We start from the raw sequence: 19,072 nt of genomic DNA on the forward strand, positions 1-19,072 counted from the left end.
TATTGCTAAGACTTCATTTAGTCATACATTTTATCAGTCAGTCATATCATATCATTACATTATTATCCACTGATCAATCTTAAGTTTATGCTTATTTCATTCATCAAGAGAGTATATTTGAATCACGAATTCCTTTTAGCTCTCCTTAGCAACAATATTTAACACAAAAATCGACCCATCTTCATCCTCAAATAGTAATCAAGATCATGATGAAAAATTACAGATTGAATGTCAAATTATCAAAAATATTCATCGCACTTCAATTCAAATTTCTTTAACTTCAATGTCAATAATCTTGTACAATTAATTTTGCGTGCCATATCAACTATTGAAATTAACTTTAATGTTGAGTAATTAAGAAAGAAAAATACAAAAAAAAAACTTTTTTTCTCTTTTACTACTGAAATCAATTGAATTGTAATGCTCATTAAAATATTAATTATCCGAAAATCATGTAATGAGGTCAGTAGTAAAATATACACTTTAAGAAACTAAAGGTGAACCTTTTAATTGTCCAATGAATTACCTTTAAATGAAACAAAAAAAAACTTTGTTTTCTTCTTTCATCTACAAATTAGTTGATTTATTAACCATAAGTAAATTTTAGTCTTTTTTAATAGTAAAAATGCATAAGGACATATGTGAATTCCAGTTCGATTAATCATGATTTCTGTTTTCTACTTATCTGTTCTAAATGGAACCTTAATTTTAAGGTCATAGAAGTTTAAAACCATGAATTGTATTATTACTGAGGTTCTTATTCAGACAAGTATTTTGTTTTTTTCCCTTTTATGATCATTACGGTAACATTTTAGAAATATCTCAATACATGGTTAAAAGTTTAAGGCCCTAGTTTACAATGAATCAAAGTAATACAAAAAAAATACGGTGTGAGTATTAGTAGCGATAGTAGTATATACTGCTATCATGACAATTTTATGCATTTTTGTTTCTCAGTTTTCTCGGATCTCTTTCGTTTCCTGAATGAATTAATTAACATATTGTTCATTTTACCTGTTTAATCTGGTTTTGTATGTCTGTCTATGTTTTTATACGAGAATGATAGAAGAAAATATCACAATATGGCATCAGAGGTAACGCTAATCCCTTCAAATTTTATACTATTCCCATATGAATTAATTGACATTCATATACTGAAAGATTTACTAGGTATGTTAGTAGAGTTTATTGGCTTTAATCGATATTATTTGCAAACCTACGTCATTTCAACCAGAAATGACAATAACACTTTGTTTAAATCTTTGTTAAATAATTTCACTGTATTACATAACAAAACGGGTAGTGGACTCAATTATCACTTAATACAAGTTAGATAATTGCAAATACAAGGTGAAATGTGTCGCTCGCTTATGCATAAATACTAGTTCATAGAGGATATAACCAAGAAGTTTCCGTATTGATAATAAATACAACAGGTAGTTTTCAATGATTTTTCACTAAGTGCCAATACATGTTGTCTATAGATAGACTGTTTAATTTGTAAAAATATGTTTTCTCAGGCCATTAAACGTGAAATTGAGTGAAAATATTCATTTTGTTCACAGATGCGCGCCCGTTATAATGCTAAAGGTTTTGAATTTTAAATTCAATAAGAATAACCTACAAAAATAGTTCATTCGTAAATCCTTCTACAAATTTATACTTACTGTATCTAGTGGATACTGGGGACACTATAAATTTATCGGTTAATATCTGTCTGGAGTATAACTTATCTTTTAGCAAGGCAAATTCTTTTTAGAACTTTTATTATATCTATAAACAGAAAATTTAATAGACATGGTTGTCTTGCCAATACATGTAACATTTATGTCCAAATATATATATCTTTCATTTCTGATTTACTGAGTATTACTTCAGGTAGCTAAGTGTGAATATTGAGGTTTGAGAAATTCCAAGGCTGTTTCTTTCTCAAACATATTTTCAAAACTGAACATTATTTTTAAACAAATAGTTTAATTAATACACTGTTCTAAGCTATACATTTAGTGTACCATGCTGTACGATAAATTTTTTAGCTGCTACTTGCAAACATGAAGCTGAAGAAAATAACCAGTATTAGTCAGTCAACAGCATTTGATTTTATTTCAAACAGGGATTTATTAAATCTAATCTTAATGGTAATGTATTGACAATGATCAGAAGGAACTTAATACAAAATATTGTCTCCCAGTGTTATTGGCAACAAAATTTCAAAAACGTACACTATTGATCTTGAATACTTAAGACTTTAATGTTTCAAAATTAAATATACACCACCACTTGATAATTGATTATCCGTAAAGAATCATCTGAATATATAAGAAGTTCTGAAGAAGCATTTTTAACAAATAACTGATATATATAAAGTGTTTCTTGAATATTCACTGTAATGGCAGTCAATCACAGGTATAATAGATGTAAATGATTTCTCGAATAAATGACGATCATCAATTTTAAGTCCACTTTTTTAATGAGATTTCATTCCAATCTCTAAAAAATAGGGAAAGGCGTAATACTTTTTGGTGAAATGATGTTTTGTAAATACAAATAGTCCGTGTATCAACATCACAATCCATTGATATTTTACCCTTCAAGCTTGATTCAAATAATGTACACATGTTGTAGAATTTAAACTTCTATTAAAAAACGGATATAACTTTAATTCAATAAGATAACGTTAATTATTTTAGCGGTTAACAGTAAACTGTTGTTATAAAATAAATCAGAGATAATTTCAAAAATTTCCTAATTTTATAGTTGGATTCAAGAGTCAATTAAATCTAGACCACTATGAAAAATCTGGAAGCACTGTACAGTGGTTTCAACAGGATATATGACTCCTCAACAGTGCGCATCCACGATCCCTCTTGCCAGTATCCGTGATTGTTGATAAAAGATAATGAAATCTTAACGCTTATCGGTTACTGTTTGATAAGGTATCGTGAATGGTTCCTCTATTGATTCTAACATCCAAAAATTCGTATTATTATCATTATCACCATTATTATGTTCCAGCATTAAAACGTCTCAACTTCAAATCGAGAATAAAAATTGTATGTTTTATGAATGACTGGTAATTCCCAATTGATACTATATCATTTATAATGAATTACAACTTTACCAATCTAAACCCATAATTACAAAATAAAAATTCCTTGATTTCTTTACGAGTTTTATTTTCAGTTTGTCTTTCTTTGTTGTTGGTTAGATTCATAATGGTATTACATAAAACAGAAGTTATTAATTATAACCTGAAAAAAAATAAGGATAAACTTTTAATGTGAGTATATATCATATTAGTTAATCATATTGTAGTGAACAGAACACCGGTTGGGTATAATCGAATGTATTTAAGCAAAAATTATAGACTATCTCACTAAATTCTGATAACCATACAGCAAACAGTTAATTTACAAAATAACAATCAATTGTCTCAATCTTCACTATTCCTTCTGTAAATATCAGTCGTCATCTCTGATTATTATTGTTCATTCATTTTCGTACCGATTACGCTTCATTCCTGTTCGTTCCTTATCGATCTTCTGCAAAAATACATTCCATGTCTGACCATTACCATACACTACTTATATGGTTATAAGTAGACCACACCACAATATAGCTATAAAGTTCTTGTAGAGGATTAATTCCTCTATATCTGACTCCAATAAATAAATAATATCCCGCTAACTGATTATTTACTGCAGGCTAAATCTCCTAGTAGAATTACGGGTTTACTCGAGATTATTCAAAAGCCTGAACACCAGTTATAGAGATAGTTTATTGTTGAAGCTCGGTAAAATCCGCAAGCGTACAGATAGCAAGCACACAGGGAAAACAAGTGTGTGTGTGTGTGAGTGTTAAAAATCCATATATATTTATGAGTGTTAATGGTTGTGGATAAATTATTGATTGTCTTTGTTTACAACTAATGAGAGGACAGATTAAGGATTTATGTGCAGACACATGCGCTCAATCAGACTCACACATAAATTTACAAAGTGGATTAATGTTAGGATTACAGAGAGCACACAAATTATACAGTAGTTGAATGGGCTTGCTACATTCTCATAATTATGTTATATTCAATGTTTTTTTCTTCGTTTCATTTTCTTAATGTTTATGTCTTATATGAATTAATGTACCGTTGTATTTTAAATATTTTTACTTCTCTGAGTACTCGATTAAAACAAAAAATTTTGAATGGATACATAATCTGATTTGTAACTTATTTAGTACGTTACAACATGTAAGGATATTTCACTTAAGATACTGTGATACTGTGAATAGATTCAGTGAAAAGTTATAAATGTCTGTTAGTATAAAGATCATGGGATTTATTTTTCATTCAACTAACTTAGTAGACCTGTCTAAATCATCTTACTAAACATTAAGCTTATGTCTAAAATAAAGACACGTATCCTGATATCTCGAAGTGATGGTAAGAAACTGTAAGTCAGATGGATATTTTTAGTGTTGTTGAATTTGGTGATAGTTTAATTGCAAACCCTTTAGTGTCGCTCTAAGTAACATCACTAACGGTTACTTCATGTAAAAGTAAGCTACTTGGTTACGAATTTGTCTGTTCTGGTGGTCTTAATTATGAATAATTATCCTTGTAGGTTCATTATTATCTCCAGAAGTCCTTGTAATCAAACTGACCATTTTGTTCCGTTGACATTTAGCCAAGTCGCTTATGAACCTTTATGGGATGCATTGATAAATGACGCATCTAGTGATTCACCACTATTTTTTATAGATTTCTTCATATCTGAGAGAATTTTTAGTTCAAGGTTATTAATTGTTATATTGGAATATGATGAAGATTAGAAAATCATTGACACTAACATAATTTACCGTCACACTATGTCATAAATTCGGTACGGTTTGAAATACTCAATACCATGTCACTAGTGACTGGTCACAAAAATATATCATTTAGTACAAATCATCATAAAATTAAAAAAAAACATTTCCCAGTTAAATTATGTTAGTAACTAAAGTATTTTTGAAATATTTGACTCCAAACACAATCAAGAAAAAATAATGAATGACAAAATAATATCCATCATAGTTGTTGCTGTTTGTATCACTATTAGAACTATGAACTTTCAGATATCAATTTATGCCCGTTGTGACCCTGAGAGTCTCAAGTTTAGTCTGTGGTGTTATCGTATGTACGCGCTACCACGGAATCTCCATCATAAAATAGATATCCAGGACCTATTGCCTTCCGATAATCGTATTTTAAAATTCGCTTTGTAACGTAAGTAATCTGAAAACCATAATTCTTAGATGAACAACATTCCAAATTTCATGACTAGCGTATGTCCAAGTGAACTTTAAAATTATTTTGAATAAATGGTCACTGACTTTAATTCAGTGGAAGAAACTAATAGTAATCAATTATAATATAAAGAATATAAACTGAGAAAGTGTTCATAGTGTGATTATTCTATTTTTAACTAAGATGTATACTGATCGCTGATTAAACAACAAATAAATGTGCGTTAACTTTTCGTAAAATACATTTTAGGAAGTTCAGTCTCCTTTCCAGATGAGGGACGAAGTTACTCTAAGATAAATCATGATTATTCCTGTCAGAAAGAAATGTTAACATAACTTTTCTTGTCAAAACGTTGGCACTATTTTTTTCGGTTTAAGATATCTCCTCATTATAGTTTAGAATACTTGCTGAACTAGTAAAAGTTCTTCAGAATTAATAAACCATGGTTTTCAGTGGAATCTAAAGCTCGTGCTTTATCTTATTTAAGACTCATTGGCTGAATATGTCTGGAACCCAGTGTTGATTTAGCTTGAATCCAACTCATTATTCAGTAAGCTACTGAGTGAACATAGCAAGAAATGTTCATTTACGATTCCGTTTTACTCCGTATTCCATCGGTTCTGAAAAATTTGTAAATGAATAACACTGCGGTAAATTGTACAGAATGTACAGCTGTCAAGATAGATCGATCACAAATTTAGTCTAGAATATCAAAAATAGAATAATTCAAACGCTTACTTTGAGATTATTAAATGATAAAACTGGACAATTTTCTTAAGATTTTTTTATTAAGTTCGGATCCTGAGTGCGGGATTATGGATACGAACTGCTGGACAGTCCTATACTGGAACGTAATGGCCGTCCAGTGCTTCTAGGTTTCCAATTATGGTCTAAAATTGATAGATTCATGAATTCAATGAGATTCAACAACACCAGATTGAAAATTATTCAATCTTGACAGATTGAGTCCTAATGTTTACACAGTAAGTCATTCTGTAATGATATTAATTCATCATATCAAAATTTATTACATGGAGAACTGTAGTATTTTTGACTCTAATTGACACTAATGAAATAATATTTGGAAGTATTCTATTTTGTTTTCCGTTTTTGAAAATATTGATTTTCTGAAATATACAATTTTGAGACATCTAGTATCAGATGGAAACTTTTGATGATGTTTGTAGTCATTCCTTTTGCTAAATGTAAATAATTTTATATATTGAGACCTAGTGAAAAAATACGCGTTTCTAGAGCAACTCGTAAGTTTTATGATGAATACTCAAACCATATATGCTACCTTTTACACATCTATTCCATCTAAAACATTCAACCGTCGGTGTTTTTCGTACTTCTGGTCAAATATATATGTGTTTAGATAAATAATAACAGAGAATTCGAAACAGATAGTGTATAGTTATGAATTATTTACCTCATAACAGTAAGAATCTCAAAAATGCATTGAAATATATGATGATTTTATCAAGTATTTTAAACAGTCAACGAATTTAGATGTTTGGGTTTATAGGGACATCGCAAAATGCATCTGTCTTCCACTATTTAGTGAGTATTGTTTTCGTTTGATGAGCCTTGTCATTTTTCAGATGGTTTACAATGAGACCATTAAGAAAACATTGGTAAAATGACCAAGTTGGGTACTAGAACAGAAATAACTTAAGAACGAGGTACAAATATACTGCAGAACTTAATTATTAAATTCAAATAGGATTCAGACATATTGCACAATAACTATAATAAAACTTAATGCTTTATTATAAGCAAAGATGGATAGTGGCTAGTAGTGGAATCCAGTTTGATGCGCCTTTCGTCCTATTTGGGACTCACCAGCTGGATGTACCTGCATCTCAGAGTTGATGTTCACTCTGGAACTCGAACCCAGTAACTTTCGCTTCAAATGCCATCGCGTTATCCACTCAGCTACTGAGTCCTGATGACCACTTGCTTGTGCAATGGGGTGAAGTTTAAATTCACTTGGTATTGTTTGTTTGAATCTTCCCATTGATGTTTAGGACTGCAACTGTCCAGTTTCTAATTGGCATATGTGCATACTGTGCGTATTTTCTCGATATAGCCTTATTTCACAAGCATTGTAAGCAAAGATGGATAGTGGCTAACAAACAATACTTGTGCTTTACTGTTTTTTTTCTTTATTCATCTGGAGAAAAATGAACTTATCATAGGTGTCTACTATAGAAATGCTAACAGACTTCAGGATTACTGGTATTTCTGTTGACTTAATAATTTATCTCATGACATCTCTTCGAACCCAACCTTACCCCAGATGCTGAAATCAATCACGATTATCAGTCACTTATCAAACGACAAAATAGACAATACATAGTGTCGTCAATAGCTCACAAAATCTACAAAACCAGTTATATTGTATTCCAGCAATTATGCTTTGTTGTAGTTACTTCATATTTTACAATTTCATGAACCAGTTTGTAATCCTTTTTTTCGATTTTGTTCAATAATTCAGATCAATTTGCATAGTGAGAATAGTATAAACTTATTTAATAGAATTATGTCAATACTAATGAGCAATCAGTATCAAATTAATATACGTGACTGGGCAATTCAATATATAAACCGACTATACTCATAATATTCAGCGGTAAGGTATCTAGTCCTCCAATTACAGAGCTTTACATATATTATCTGAATTCAGCTAAAGTAATTTTTTTGACTTCTCAGCGTATACTAATCTTTTCGATTGAGTAGTGAAAATAAAAACAGCTAGTAAGTTTTGTCTTGTAACAGCACATTCTATTGCACAATCGGAAATCATTTAATTTATTAACACTGTTAGAAAATTGATTACTTCTTTCCAGATCCACATTACGGTAATTTGGTAACCAGTTAGGGTTTTCGAGTAATTCATGTTCTTTATTTAACAGTTCACATCATTCATAATGGTCAATCTAAACTCTTTGGCTATATATATATATATATATATATATATATATATATATATATATATATATATACGATAGCATGTTATACAAGTTAATAGAGTTAAACTTTATCATCAATATTATAGGAATTTGTAGCTTATCAACTAACACTCCGCCACATTTTGTCTTAGTGCACTCAACCGATAAGCGATTTAACAGTTATTTATACATGAATAAATCTTTCTAATAATACCGTTTATTGAATATTTTAAATATTACCTAAAAACCGCCTAAAGATACAGCGATTGTTTTTAAACTCATAAACTGTTTACTTTGATTGTTAACTGATTTTCTTTAAAATTTAATAACAACTAGCATAAGTTATGTTTGTCAGCATAGAGTTTGTTGAGTCTTTCTTATTTATAAAGGCAATAACAACAATGCATAGTGTTAAAGTCTCACTTTCTCATGCAACTTTTAGAGTAATCCTAATTAATATGTTGTTATTAGGTTATACAAAATGTGTATATATATATTCTGATTTTTAATACAAATTTTTGAAAGGGAAAGTATCATAGTGAAAGTATTGAACTGTAATTACCGATAATTACTGGTCAGTGAAGCGTTTATAACCCCATGATAATTATATTCATTTGCCTATCGATAAAAATCATTATCACTGACCTTAATATCAAATAATCTAAACGGGAATTAAATATTCTAAATATGTTACTAAAGTGCCCTGTATCTTTCGAAGTGTACAATAACCGATTGTTATATTATGTTTGTATACAAGAATATCGACGTGTAAAATCACTTTGGAACTTCCACCTGAATAGATTAAATCTATTTACTTTCTAATATAGGAGTGTTTTAAAGACAATTTCCAAGCTGATTCAATCTGTAGTGTAGCTTAGAAATCTACACCTACAAGCAACATGTCTTCATTAAACGAAATTCAATGTGTTACCAAAATACTAGAATGAAAGTTGACAGACTAACGATTAAGTCTGTTTACAAGAGATGTAATTGAAATTGTTAAAGGTACTTCATTAGAATACTTATGACATTTCTACATTTACCTAAATTGAGTTCCGATTAAGAAGAACAGGAAAACATGAAGAAATTCAAAGTCTTAGAATTATTTAATGTTTACTCATACTTCATTCAATTGCAATCACATTACGGTTCAAATTAAATTATCTTTAAATCGCTTATCAACCGTTATCAGTTGACTAGACAAGCCTGTAGACATTTTACATTACATCATCAATTTTCCAAATACAATTATATTATTAATATTTTTATTTTTATACCTATTGTTGACCTTTCAATTATAGTAATTAATTCTTATCCATTACAATAAACGACACATTAAGTTTCATTCGTAAGAATCCTACGTTTGATCAAACAACTGTTCATCAATCTTTTGTTTTATACTCAATATCATCTTATCAGACAACCGATTACAAAATGCCTGTGTACTTTTCAATAATTTCTCTATCAAATAATGTTAGATCATTATGTAAGACTAAATAACGGTATAGCTTGAAGAATTCTGATTAATCTAGCAAATTTTTTGGACTGCTCTTGTTGCGTAATAAGTTCAAATAACAACGAAATTTGCAATGTCTGATATTAAGTCTTTTTTCGGGAATTGATGCATTACAGGAACATTAAATAACAGAGGAAGGAAATTAACAATCAAAATTAGAACTGAGACTCCTTAGGTAGCCAAAGTGACAATGAATAGGAATTATATTTATGTATGTACACATAAATGTACATGAATAAAAGCTATTAAATAAACATATCAAGTAATGGATAGCATTAAAAACTAGAAATTTACCGTTTAGTCATTTTGCTTATTCAGAGAAGGTCTAATTGGCACAATGGTGTTGTATGGTTCTTTTACAAGCCTCTACAATGTATACTTAATTAAAAAATACTTAATGACTTTCAGTTTTCTTCCCCTATTGAAAATAATTGATTGATTCATGCCATAAAATACTTACAACTATGTAATACAGTACATACAGACGTAAAGCAATTCATTGTTTTCCAAAAAATATTGAGTTACAGCATAATTTTAGGTTCCTTTTAATGTTAACAGATTTGGTCTCCTTTTTAACATGACTTGTTAGCTTTACATTTGTTCAGAACATAAAATTAGTCCTTATCGTCAGCTGTTTGGAAATCAACATTACAATCTAGTGACAAATACAAACGACTGTTTATCATACTGAAATTTAGATTCGCTGAATAAGGTAATCTAAACATTGAAACCTTCAAAAAAGCATTTTATTAGTTCCTAACCACGCTACTTTCATGTTTGATAATTTATCGGGTCCATTGAAATCTTTGAACTAAAACACGTTTGTGATGCAAGTAACTGTTAATTCAAATAAAAGTTTATTTCGATTATTTTTAAAAATGCAATGTTTCCTTTTATTGATACAGTGTTACTGATGTAAAATGGTTGTGCCTTATCTTTCTCTTTCCTTCTTAAATCCTATACATACGTGATCAATAACCATCTACAAAAATTATAAAACATAACTTGATTCTACACAATTTCAATTTTAATGTTTGAATTCATGAGTCTATCTAAACTAAACCACCATCAAAAACCTGGAAGCACTGAATGGCCGTTACGTCCTAGTATGGGACTCCTCGGCAGTGCTCATCCGTGATTTCACACACGGGACTCCAACCCGAAACCTTTGCTCTCGTGCGTAAACGCGAAAATCGTACCACTTAATCACTTATAGTTAACAAACACAATTTCACATACAGCAAAGTTTCGTTCTGCTATATATATTGGAGTACCCTTATGAAAACATCAACTTGTTTTGTTCACGTTTATCATAGGACTCTTCAAAACACACACACACACCATTTCAAATGGATATTTCATTAGAGATTTCACGTTCTTGTCAATATATTTATCCAATATACATTTGAATCTACATCATACTTATCAATTCATCTATCTACTGTCATATAAAATGACAATATTTTCCATTGTCTATACAACTAGAAAAATAATAATAATAACACGTAAATATAAAAAAATCTACGTGTAACAATTACCAATCAATACAGTTCTGATCTGTGAAAATGGCTAATAATTCGGTTTATTGTTAACAATCTTTTGTGTACGTAAACAAAACATGAGTATATAAACATGCATGAGAATCCGCAAGTGTAAATCGATGAAAAAAGTAAACAGTTAATAAGATTAGAGTAAACAAGATATCTTTAAGAAAGAAAAAGATTCAAAGAGGAAAAAAGAGCCAACAATATTTCTTTACTCATTTTATTCCCCTATATCATCCATGTCTTCTATCCCCTCCACAACTCATATGCATTCACTTCGTTGTTTTGTTGTTTGATTTTAGATACGTTTATTTTTATAATCATTAAACGGATGTGTGAATATTCTTACAAGATTTTGTAGATTTTATCACATATATGTGATGAATTTCAAACACTCAAATGGAATTTAGATGAAAGGTTTGCTTTATAGTTTACATCATGAACTGTCCATAGTCAGTTTGTAGTGAGCGCTACCCACAAGGATGTTTATAAGTAGTGTGTAGCTGAACTTAGCTTTGAACTTACAATAATTATGCATTTGTATTATGTGAATACTTTGTAACTTCTGGCAATGCATACACAGTTCCCCTGCTTCTTGTCATGTTTTACGAATCAGCCACGTCAGGTATGAAGCAGTTACGTTCTGACTGCATTGGTATTTCAAACTGACTAAAGTTAAACATGTAAACCACTGAATTTCAACTCAATAGTTTATGTGTTTAGCATTCATCAAGATACCCGGAAAACCTACGTTTGATCATTGAAGTCATAAATGCACTCTGTTGTGATGTTTCATATTAAAACGGAATATGTGTTTTGACACTTGCCGATTTTTAATGGTTACGTGAATAGGAAACAAATAAAATTCATCTGTTTGTTGTTAACCTTAACTTTAATCAACTTTCTATACTTTTGATATCAAGTTGGAGATGAAGTATATATATATACTTTTCTATGTGTTGTGAGTTAGTGAGTTTCGAGACCCATGTGCGGGATCCTGAAACCACACCTCTGAGAAGTCCATACTATGACGAGACGGCCGTCCAGTGCTTCTAGGTTTAAATTCAACTGTTAAAATTTCTCTGCAGTTTATCATTTGTAAACACCTACATTTTACTGACGATGTTGACAGGCAAATAGTTTTAAAACGTTTATATATACATCTTTTTGTGTATACATTTATGTAGATTCAGTTCAAGCAACACGTGAGCTGAAAATATTTACTTTTCTGAAAAAGAACATTGGTATATACGGGGAAACTTGCTACTGTTAACTTGCAATTCAAAGTATTTCAACACAATACATATGCGTAGATTTATTACGCCTTTCAGTTTATCAAACATTTGAAAATCAGATATCTTTTTTAAATGATTTTTAAAAAAAATAGTATTATGCACCTAATTAACGGACATGTAAAATTCTCAGCTACAGCTTAAAAGGAAGAGAATCTCATAGGTTAATTTAAGCAGATTTGCATTGGAATAACTTTTCGTGCATTTTTGTTATTATCATAAGGGGGTTTTGTGGAGATTTTAGTAACTTTATAGTTGAAATCATCAGATAATTGAAGCTAGACCACCATGGAAAACCTGGAAGCACTGGACGGCCGTTTCATCCTATTGTGGGACTCGTGGATGTGCACTACTGAGGAGTCCCACAATAGAACGAAACGGTCGTCCTTGTATCCTTTAATTGGTTTTGCATTCAAGTAACAGTTGCTTTATTCAATACTTCCCTGTTATAAATTCATACTGAATTCAATAACCTTCAAACTGAACTAACTTAAATATAAATTAATTTTCATGTGGTCTCTCTCAAAAATTTTTATTTTCACAAGTCTTTGAATTATTAACACTAATATGTTGTCATATATTAGTCAATCTTATCTATTTAGTTTCCATAGATCTAACTTCGTATTAGAAAAATTCTCCAAACTGTTCGTCATTTCTAACAGTAATCTATATCTTTGTATTCAATTTTCTTTTTTTTTCACTTATAATTGTGTCTGGTTATCTTGGAAACAATGAAAGAGTAACAATCATGAGAAATAACACTAAATAAATGAATCAATCACGCAAAACATTATTTCTCACGAACTTACTTCTTTTTACCTATGCAATAATTATACATTTATTATTATCATTATTATTATTTTTAAGATTGTCTCATTTATATATAAAAAAGAAAATTTATAAACATTATTTTCATTGGGGGGAGGGGGGTTAGTAAATTTATATAAATCATAGTATCCAATGGATGAAATAACATAGAATAACGCTACTATATGATAATAACAATATTATTTCGATAGATACTTAGTTGCTATGACGTAATAGTTTGAGTCAAAATGTTTCTTTTTCTTTCAAAAGGATTTTTTAAGCAGTTTTTCCTTAGCATAGATTATCGTTTAGAATATTTCATAACTATTACGTATTACAATGAATATTTGAATACTCAAGATATCGTTTACGGTTTAGTATTAGTTAATATGTGCATTATGATTTTCATACAGGTGTAAAAGATTTTACACTACATGGGTACTGTTTAGATTGTCATAGATTCGTTTAGAAAATGTGTATAGTAAACTGAACTACATAAGCTGATCATGAGCTATTGTTTCAATGAACTAGGTGGATTTTTCACCGTATTCGACTGTTTAGAATACTGCAAATGTTATTGAATGATTCAATATTCTAGGATTGAGTTCAATTTCAGGATTACAATCCAGAGTTAGTATTACGGCCAACAATTAGAATGTAAAGTTTCGAACTAAGGCTCAGTATTAAGATTTGGAATTTAGAGTCATATTTATGAATATGGTAATGATTTAGACTTCCGTTTCAAAGTTAGTACGAAGGTCTGAGAGTCTATATTACTGTTAGTTTACATACACCTCAATTCCTAATCTTTGCTCCAACCTTACAAATAATCATCTAATAATAGTTAAGTTATTAAAACTAAAAATCCACGGTACATAGAAAACATTCTGGTTATATGTATGAGTACATGTTCATCATTGGCTCACCTTTATAGTTAAGTATAATTAACATGTATGGTTGGTAATACATTATCAAGTGTTTAGTCATTTAATGCGTTTGGATAGTACTACATTCTTCTAAACTACTTGGTTTATAGAAGTGAACTGTGATACAAGTTGATAACAAAGCAGTGATCATACCTGAGACATCAAAGAATAACACTTTTAATAGCAAAAGAACAACGTTGTAACACTGAAAAAAATCAGTCCAGTTCAGTGAAAAAACATTTCTTTTCGTTTATATCATAGACCGAAACATTCTTTTAGAGATAATCTGACTTAAGAAGAATTAATCTTTTACCATTACATTTTCCTTTTGACTCAAAACACTTACATAAGATGATTCTGTTTGGTGAAAACTAAAAAAATGAGGATCTACTGAACGTCTAAGGCAATAATCCTAAAATGCTTTTTTCTAAATAAATTATGCAATGTGTAGCCTCAGAACTGGTCTGTATTAGCATCCGAACTAGGGATATTGAATGAAGTAGTTAGGAGTATCATTCGTTGATTGGACAGGTTGAGTTAGCGTATCACGAGATCTTGACACAAATTTAGAAAACCTGACTGACTTTTCCCAGTTTGCATCACCTTTGGTATAAGTTAATTATCTGTCTGTCAACTAAAGTGAGGGTATACTGCATAGCAGTTCCCTCCATCCTACTCCATAAGTGCGAAACATGGCCTTTAAAAATAGAGCATATTCGTAGGTTAATAGTATTCGATTATAGGTTTCTTTAAAGCATTGTTCGTTTGTTTAGGAACAATCTAAGTGGCAATTTTGAAGTTAAACTCAAAGTGCCGCAACATGTTTAACCATAGACTATCTCAAAGCACGGCGATGGTTGATGTAGGAGTGCTAGAGACCTGGAATGACATGGCTCTAAATCGTTCGCAGTGGCACAGACACATTCACTCCTTCCGCACTCATAGATCCTAATTTCCTGAGTTCTTGATAGATTTTATATTATTCCAATAATTTATCTTTTCCTCTTCAACTATCTCTTGGATGATAAATTTTTGTTACTATCATTTAATTGTTACTACCTCTACTGCTCAGAGATTTTCTCACTGTACTAATGGTATATAACAGTTTGAACCTGCATACTGATATTTCATGTTTTACGTTGCATCCAACTGAATGAATAACTAACTGATTCATAACAATATTTCAGCCTCATTTGTTAATATGTTCATTGGATATGATCGTAAAGAATTAGTTAGTGTCATCTTTGAAAAGAAAATTTCCTTGTCTAAATTATTTCTAATTTTTATTCATTAATCCTTTCATAAAAGATTATTGAAGGAAACATAATGATATTAGTTACAATCTATTTATTTTATTTATTTAAACACATAAATATTAGTACAAAGAAAGACCAGATACATATGCACCGCACAAATCTCATTTGATTTGTATGAGGGCTGAGATACTGCCCAGGTGCCCAAACTGAAGCAGGTGATCTTAAGGGGCCACACTAGGAGCTTTCGACCTAAAGGTCTGATCCACAAGGCAGTGGAGCATCGTGAGGAGATACAGTCCCATGGTAGCCGGTGACCGACGATTGGTTCATACGCCATTTGTTCCCTCAGGGTACTGGAGCCCATGTGCACCATTGGACTTTCCGTGATAACCAAAGCGGTTAAAACACCGGTCCTGGGTTCGAATCTCGCGAGGCGGGATCATGGATGCGCACTACCTAGGAGTCCCACAATAGGACAAAACGGCTGTTCAGTACTTCCAGGTTTTCTATGGTGGTCTACCTTCAATAGACTCATGATCTCAATTATATGAAATTGATATATATTTAGAAATGGAATATTTCATTGTCTTCTGGTGTAATCAATTTTATCAATTTAGTCAACAAGGAATGATCCATAAAATGTGATCACTTTTGTAAATAACCTCTAATGATTCACATATTGTAATTTCGTTGAATTATTCTCCTTGAGGAATCAAATCTCGCCAAAATTATCTTCAAAGCTGACCGGAGATTAAAACAATCTAACCAGTATTACAATAATAGTTTCATCAAATTAAATTATTAAAAGCCAATTATTATTTTCAATAATTAATCAATTAAATATGCACTGAAGTGAATTAACCTTTTTTATATATAACAAACACGTTTATTTATGCATGAAAACACTTGTCGTTCATAAATTCATTATAGCATAAATGTAATTAGACTTTAAATTGAATGTTTATATTATTCATTGGAATACCTTTCAAGGATGTCAATAGTATAGAAAGAATTTGTGACAAAATAAGTAAATCAGGAAATAGTCAATGATATATTTGGGTTTTATTTGTTATACCATTCGAATCAATAGTGAAGAATATCAATTTCAAGTGTCGTTGTATCTAAGGGAATTTAGAATTCGCATGAATTTGCATAACCATAAAATTGTAAAACAAAGTATGTTTCTTGTTTTCCAACCTTATTAGTATTATGTGAAACAAAGCATTGAAGTTAAATTAAATTGGATATAAGATAGGTATCATCTATGGCAATGAATGATGGTTGTTTTTAATATTATGAAATGCCTTAAGTTCAAACAGTGAACTATTACATTTAAGCAATAAGAATTAAAAAGGTAACAAGCACTCCGCGTGACATTATGGTGTTTTTGTTCTATCCTTAGGCGAGCTGTGATCGCTCATTGCTGAAGAGTAATAAATAACAACTAAATATCTGTCAAATTTTTCCTTTTTTGATAGTTAAAGAGTTAGATTCAGTAGCTGATGCAAATTACAAACTGAGTAATCTATGCAGGTCTTCTGTACTGAGGACTATTCCTGATGAAATGAGTCTTCCTCATCACACTATACACAGTTAATTGCTTCTTTTTTAATTTTTCATTGATTGTTTAGGTCCAGCAAAAATTATCCACCCTCCACTTGATACGAAGGCAATAGCCGGAGAATCAGTCTTATTTTTCTGTCAAGCTGAAGGTAATCCTCTTCCAAGAGTTGTCTTCCGCTGGAATAATAATGAAATCACTCAAAATCGACCAGGTTTACAATTTAAAGAATTATCCGCAGATAGCGTTGCTCTACGTGCTAAGTTAGAGCCAAATCACAACGGTGATACTGTTACGTGTTTTGCACAAAACCATGTTGGATCCGATTCAGCTACGGCACAAATTTCTGTATACAATGCTAATGAAAGTGAGTAGTACAATTATTTCTTCTTTTCCTAAACGATTTATAAAGTCTGTACTTCATTTTACACTGGTTTTTATGATTAGTATTGAAGTTAGTTACTATTGCGTTTACAGATCAAACCATAAGTATCACTTACATATCATTATTATATCTTTATATCAGTGTATTGGTATTACATCGTTATTTACAGTATTACATCATAATAAGTGCTTGAGTTATCTTTACTTACTTACGATTGTTGCCCATCTTGGAGCATACGCTACAGAAACAGAAGTGTTTGGGTTATTTAGCTGTAGATATTAAGAACCGACGTTTGATCACAGACTGCTGATATATGTACACTATGATCAAAATTTAGCCTTGAATGTTAGCAGTCAACTCAAACTCTCGCTAATAGTCCAATAAAAATCGCGTCTGTTGAACCAGACACCGGTTATCTAAACTCACTAATCCATTCGATTGTCCATACATACTGAAATCAACTTATATTTATCTAACGAACTAAAAAGTCAAGTCATAGTTTGACAAGACTGCACATGTTTTCCAATTAACCGATAAAACAGGTATCAAAGAAATATTTCTCTACTCTATTCAAATTGTTGATCATCCTTCTGGGATTTCTAATAAAATATTTACGAATACAATCCCTTTTTTTCTTCAAAAAGGAAAAGGTTACTGTTGTTTGTATAGAAAATCAAAGTTGGTATTTGTTTACAGAGAATTAAAGAATAACTGATATTCGAGCCAATATTGTTATATGTTAATAATAATATAATCTAATATATATAATATATGTTAATACAACCCTAAAACGAAACTATACTACTGTAAAACAAAACAAAAAGGAACCCGATTAATATTCAGTAATGATTAACTATTCATCTAAACTAATAAGTAGTATTAAATAATTCATGGAATTTTATTAATACAAATCTATTATAATAAATGAATTATAGATGTGTATCTATGTTGAAATCTAAGGGTACATAAAGAATAGAAGTAAACATTTTCAACGTTTATTATATTCAAAGATCTTATTTATTCATTGTATATTCTGTTTAATATAAAAATATATGACCAAAGGGAAAAGAAATATAATTATAATACAAGAGTAAATCAAAGCATACATGGTTATTGTCGTCATCATAGTTGAAGTAGCATTTTTAATAAATGAATTCAAGAGTCGATCTAAGCTTCAAGATGAATTTCTTGGAGTTCTAGTGAGAAGCCGTGACCAGTAGAGTCCTATCCGTGTCGGGTATGAGACAGTTATCCACCAAAGACGGCGGAAGATCGTCATAAAATACGATGAATTGGTTGAAGTTAGAAATTAACACTGTTGGATGCTGGTTCAGTTGTCTAGAGGTTGAGCATTCACGTGATACTGAGGGTTCTGGGTGTGAATCCCGAGTACGGGATTGTGGGTGTGCACTGCTGAGAATCTCCGTACTAGGACGAAACGGCCGTTCAGTGGTTCCAGGTTTTCAATCGTGGTCTAGCTTACATCGACTCGTGATCTCTGCGTATGTCAAACTTTATTATTGTTTTTTTTTTGAAAATTAGGATAT

The 19,072-nt window shown here is 30.6% G+C and overlaps 1 protein-coding gene across 1 annotated transcript in view; it reads left to right on the top strand.

Annotated features, from left to right (window-relative positions):
* Positions 1 to 1,082: 1,082 nt before the first annotated feature.
* The window catches only part of Smp_134190 (putative cell adhesion molecule), a gene marked incomplete at both ends in the record, with an annotated part of 77,710 nt that continues 59,720 nt past the window's right edge, over positions 1,083 to 19,072 (top strand). The window contains 2 exons of the mRNA XM_018800023.1: positions 1,083 to 1,170; positions 17,211 to 17,507. Of these exons, the coding sequence (XP_018653878.1) occupies positions 1,083 to 1,170; positions 17,211 to 17,507 (385 nt within the window). The remainder of the gene's footprint in view (positions 1,171 to 17,210; positions 17,508 to 19,072) is intronic.

This window comes from Schistosoma mansoni, chromosome W, assembly GCF_000237925.1.
Source record: "Schistosoma mansoni strain Puerto Rico chromosome W, complete genome".
In the NCBI taxonomy this organism is placed as follows: Eukaryota; Metazoa; Platyhelminthes; class Trematoda; order Strigeidida; family Schistosomatidae; genus Schistosoma; species Schistosoma mansoni.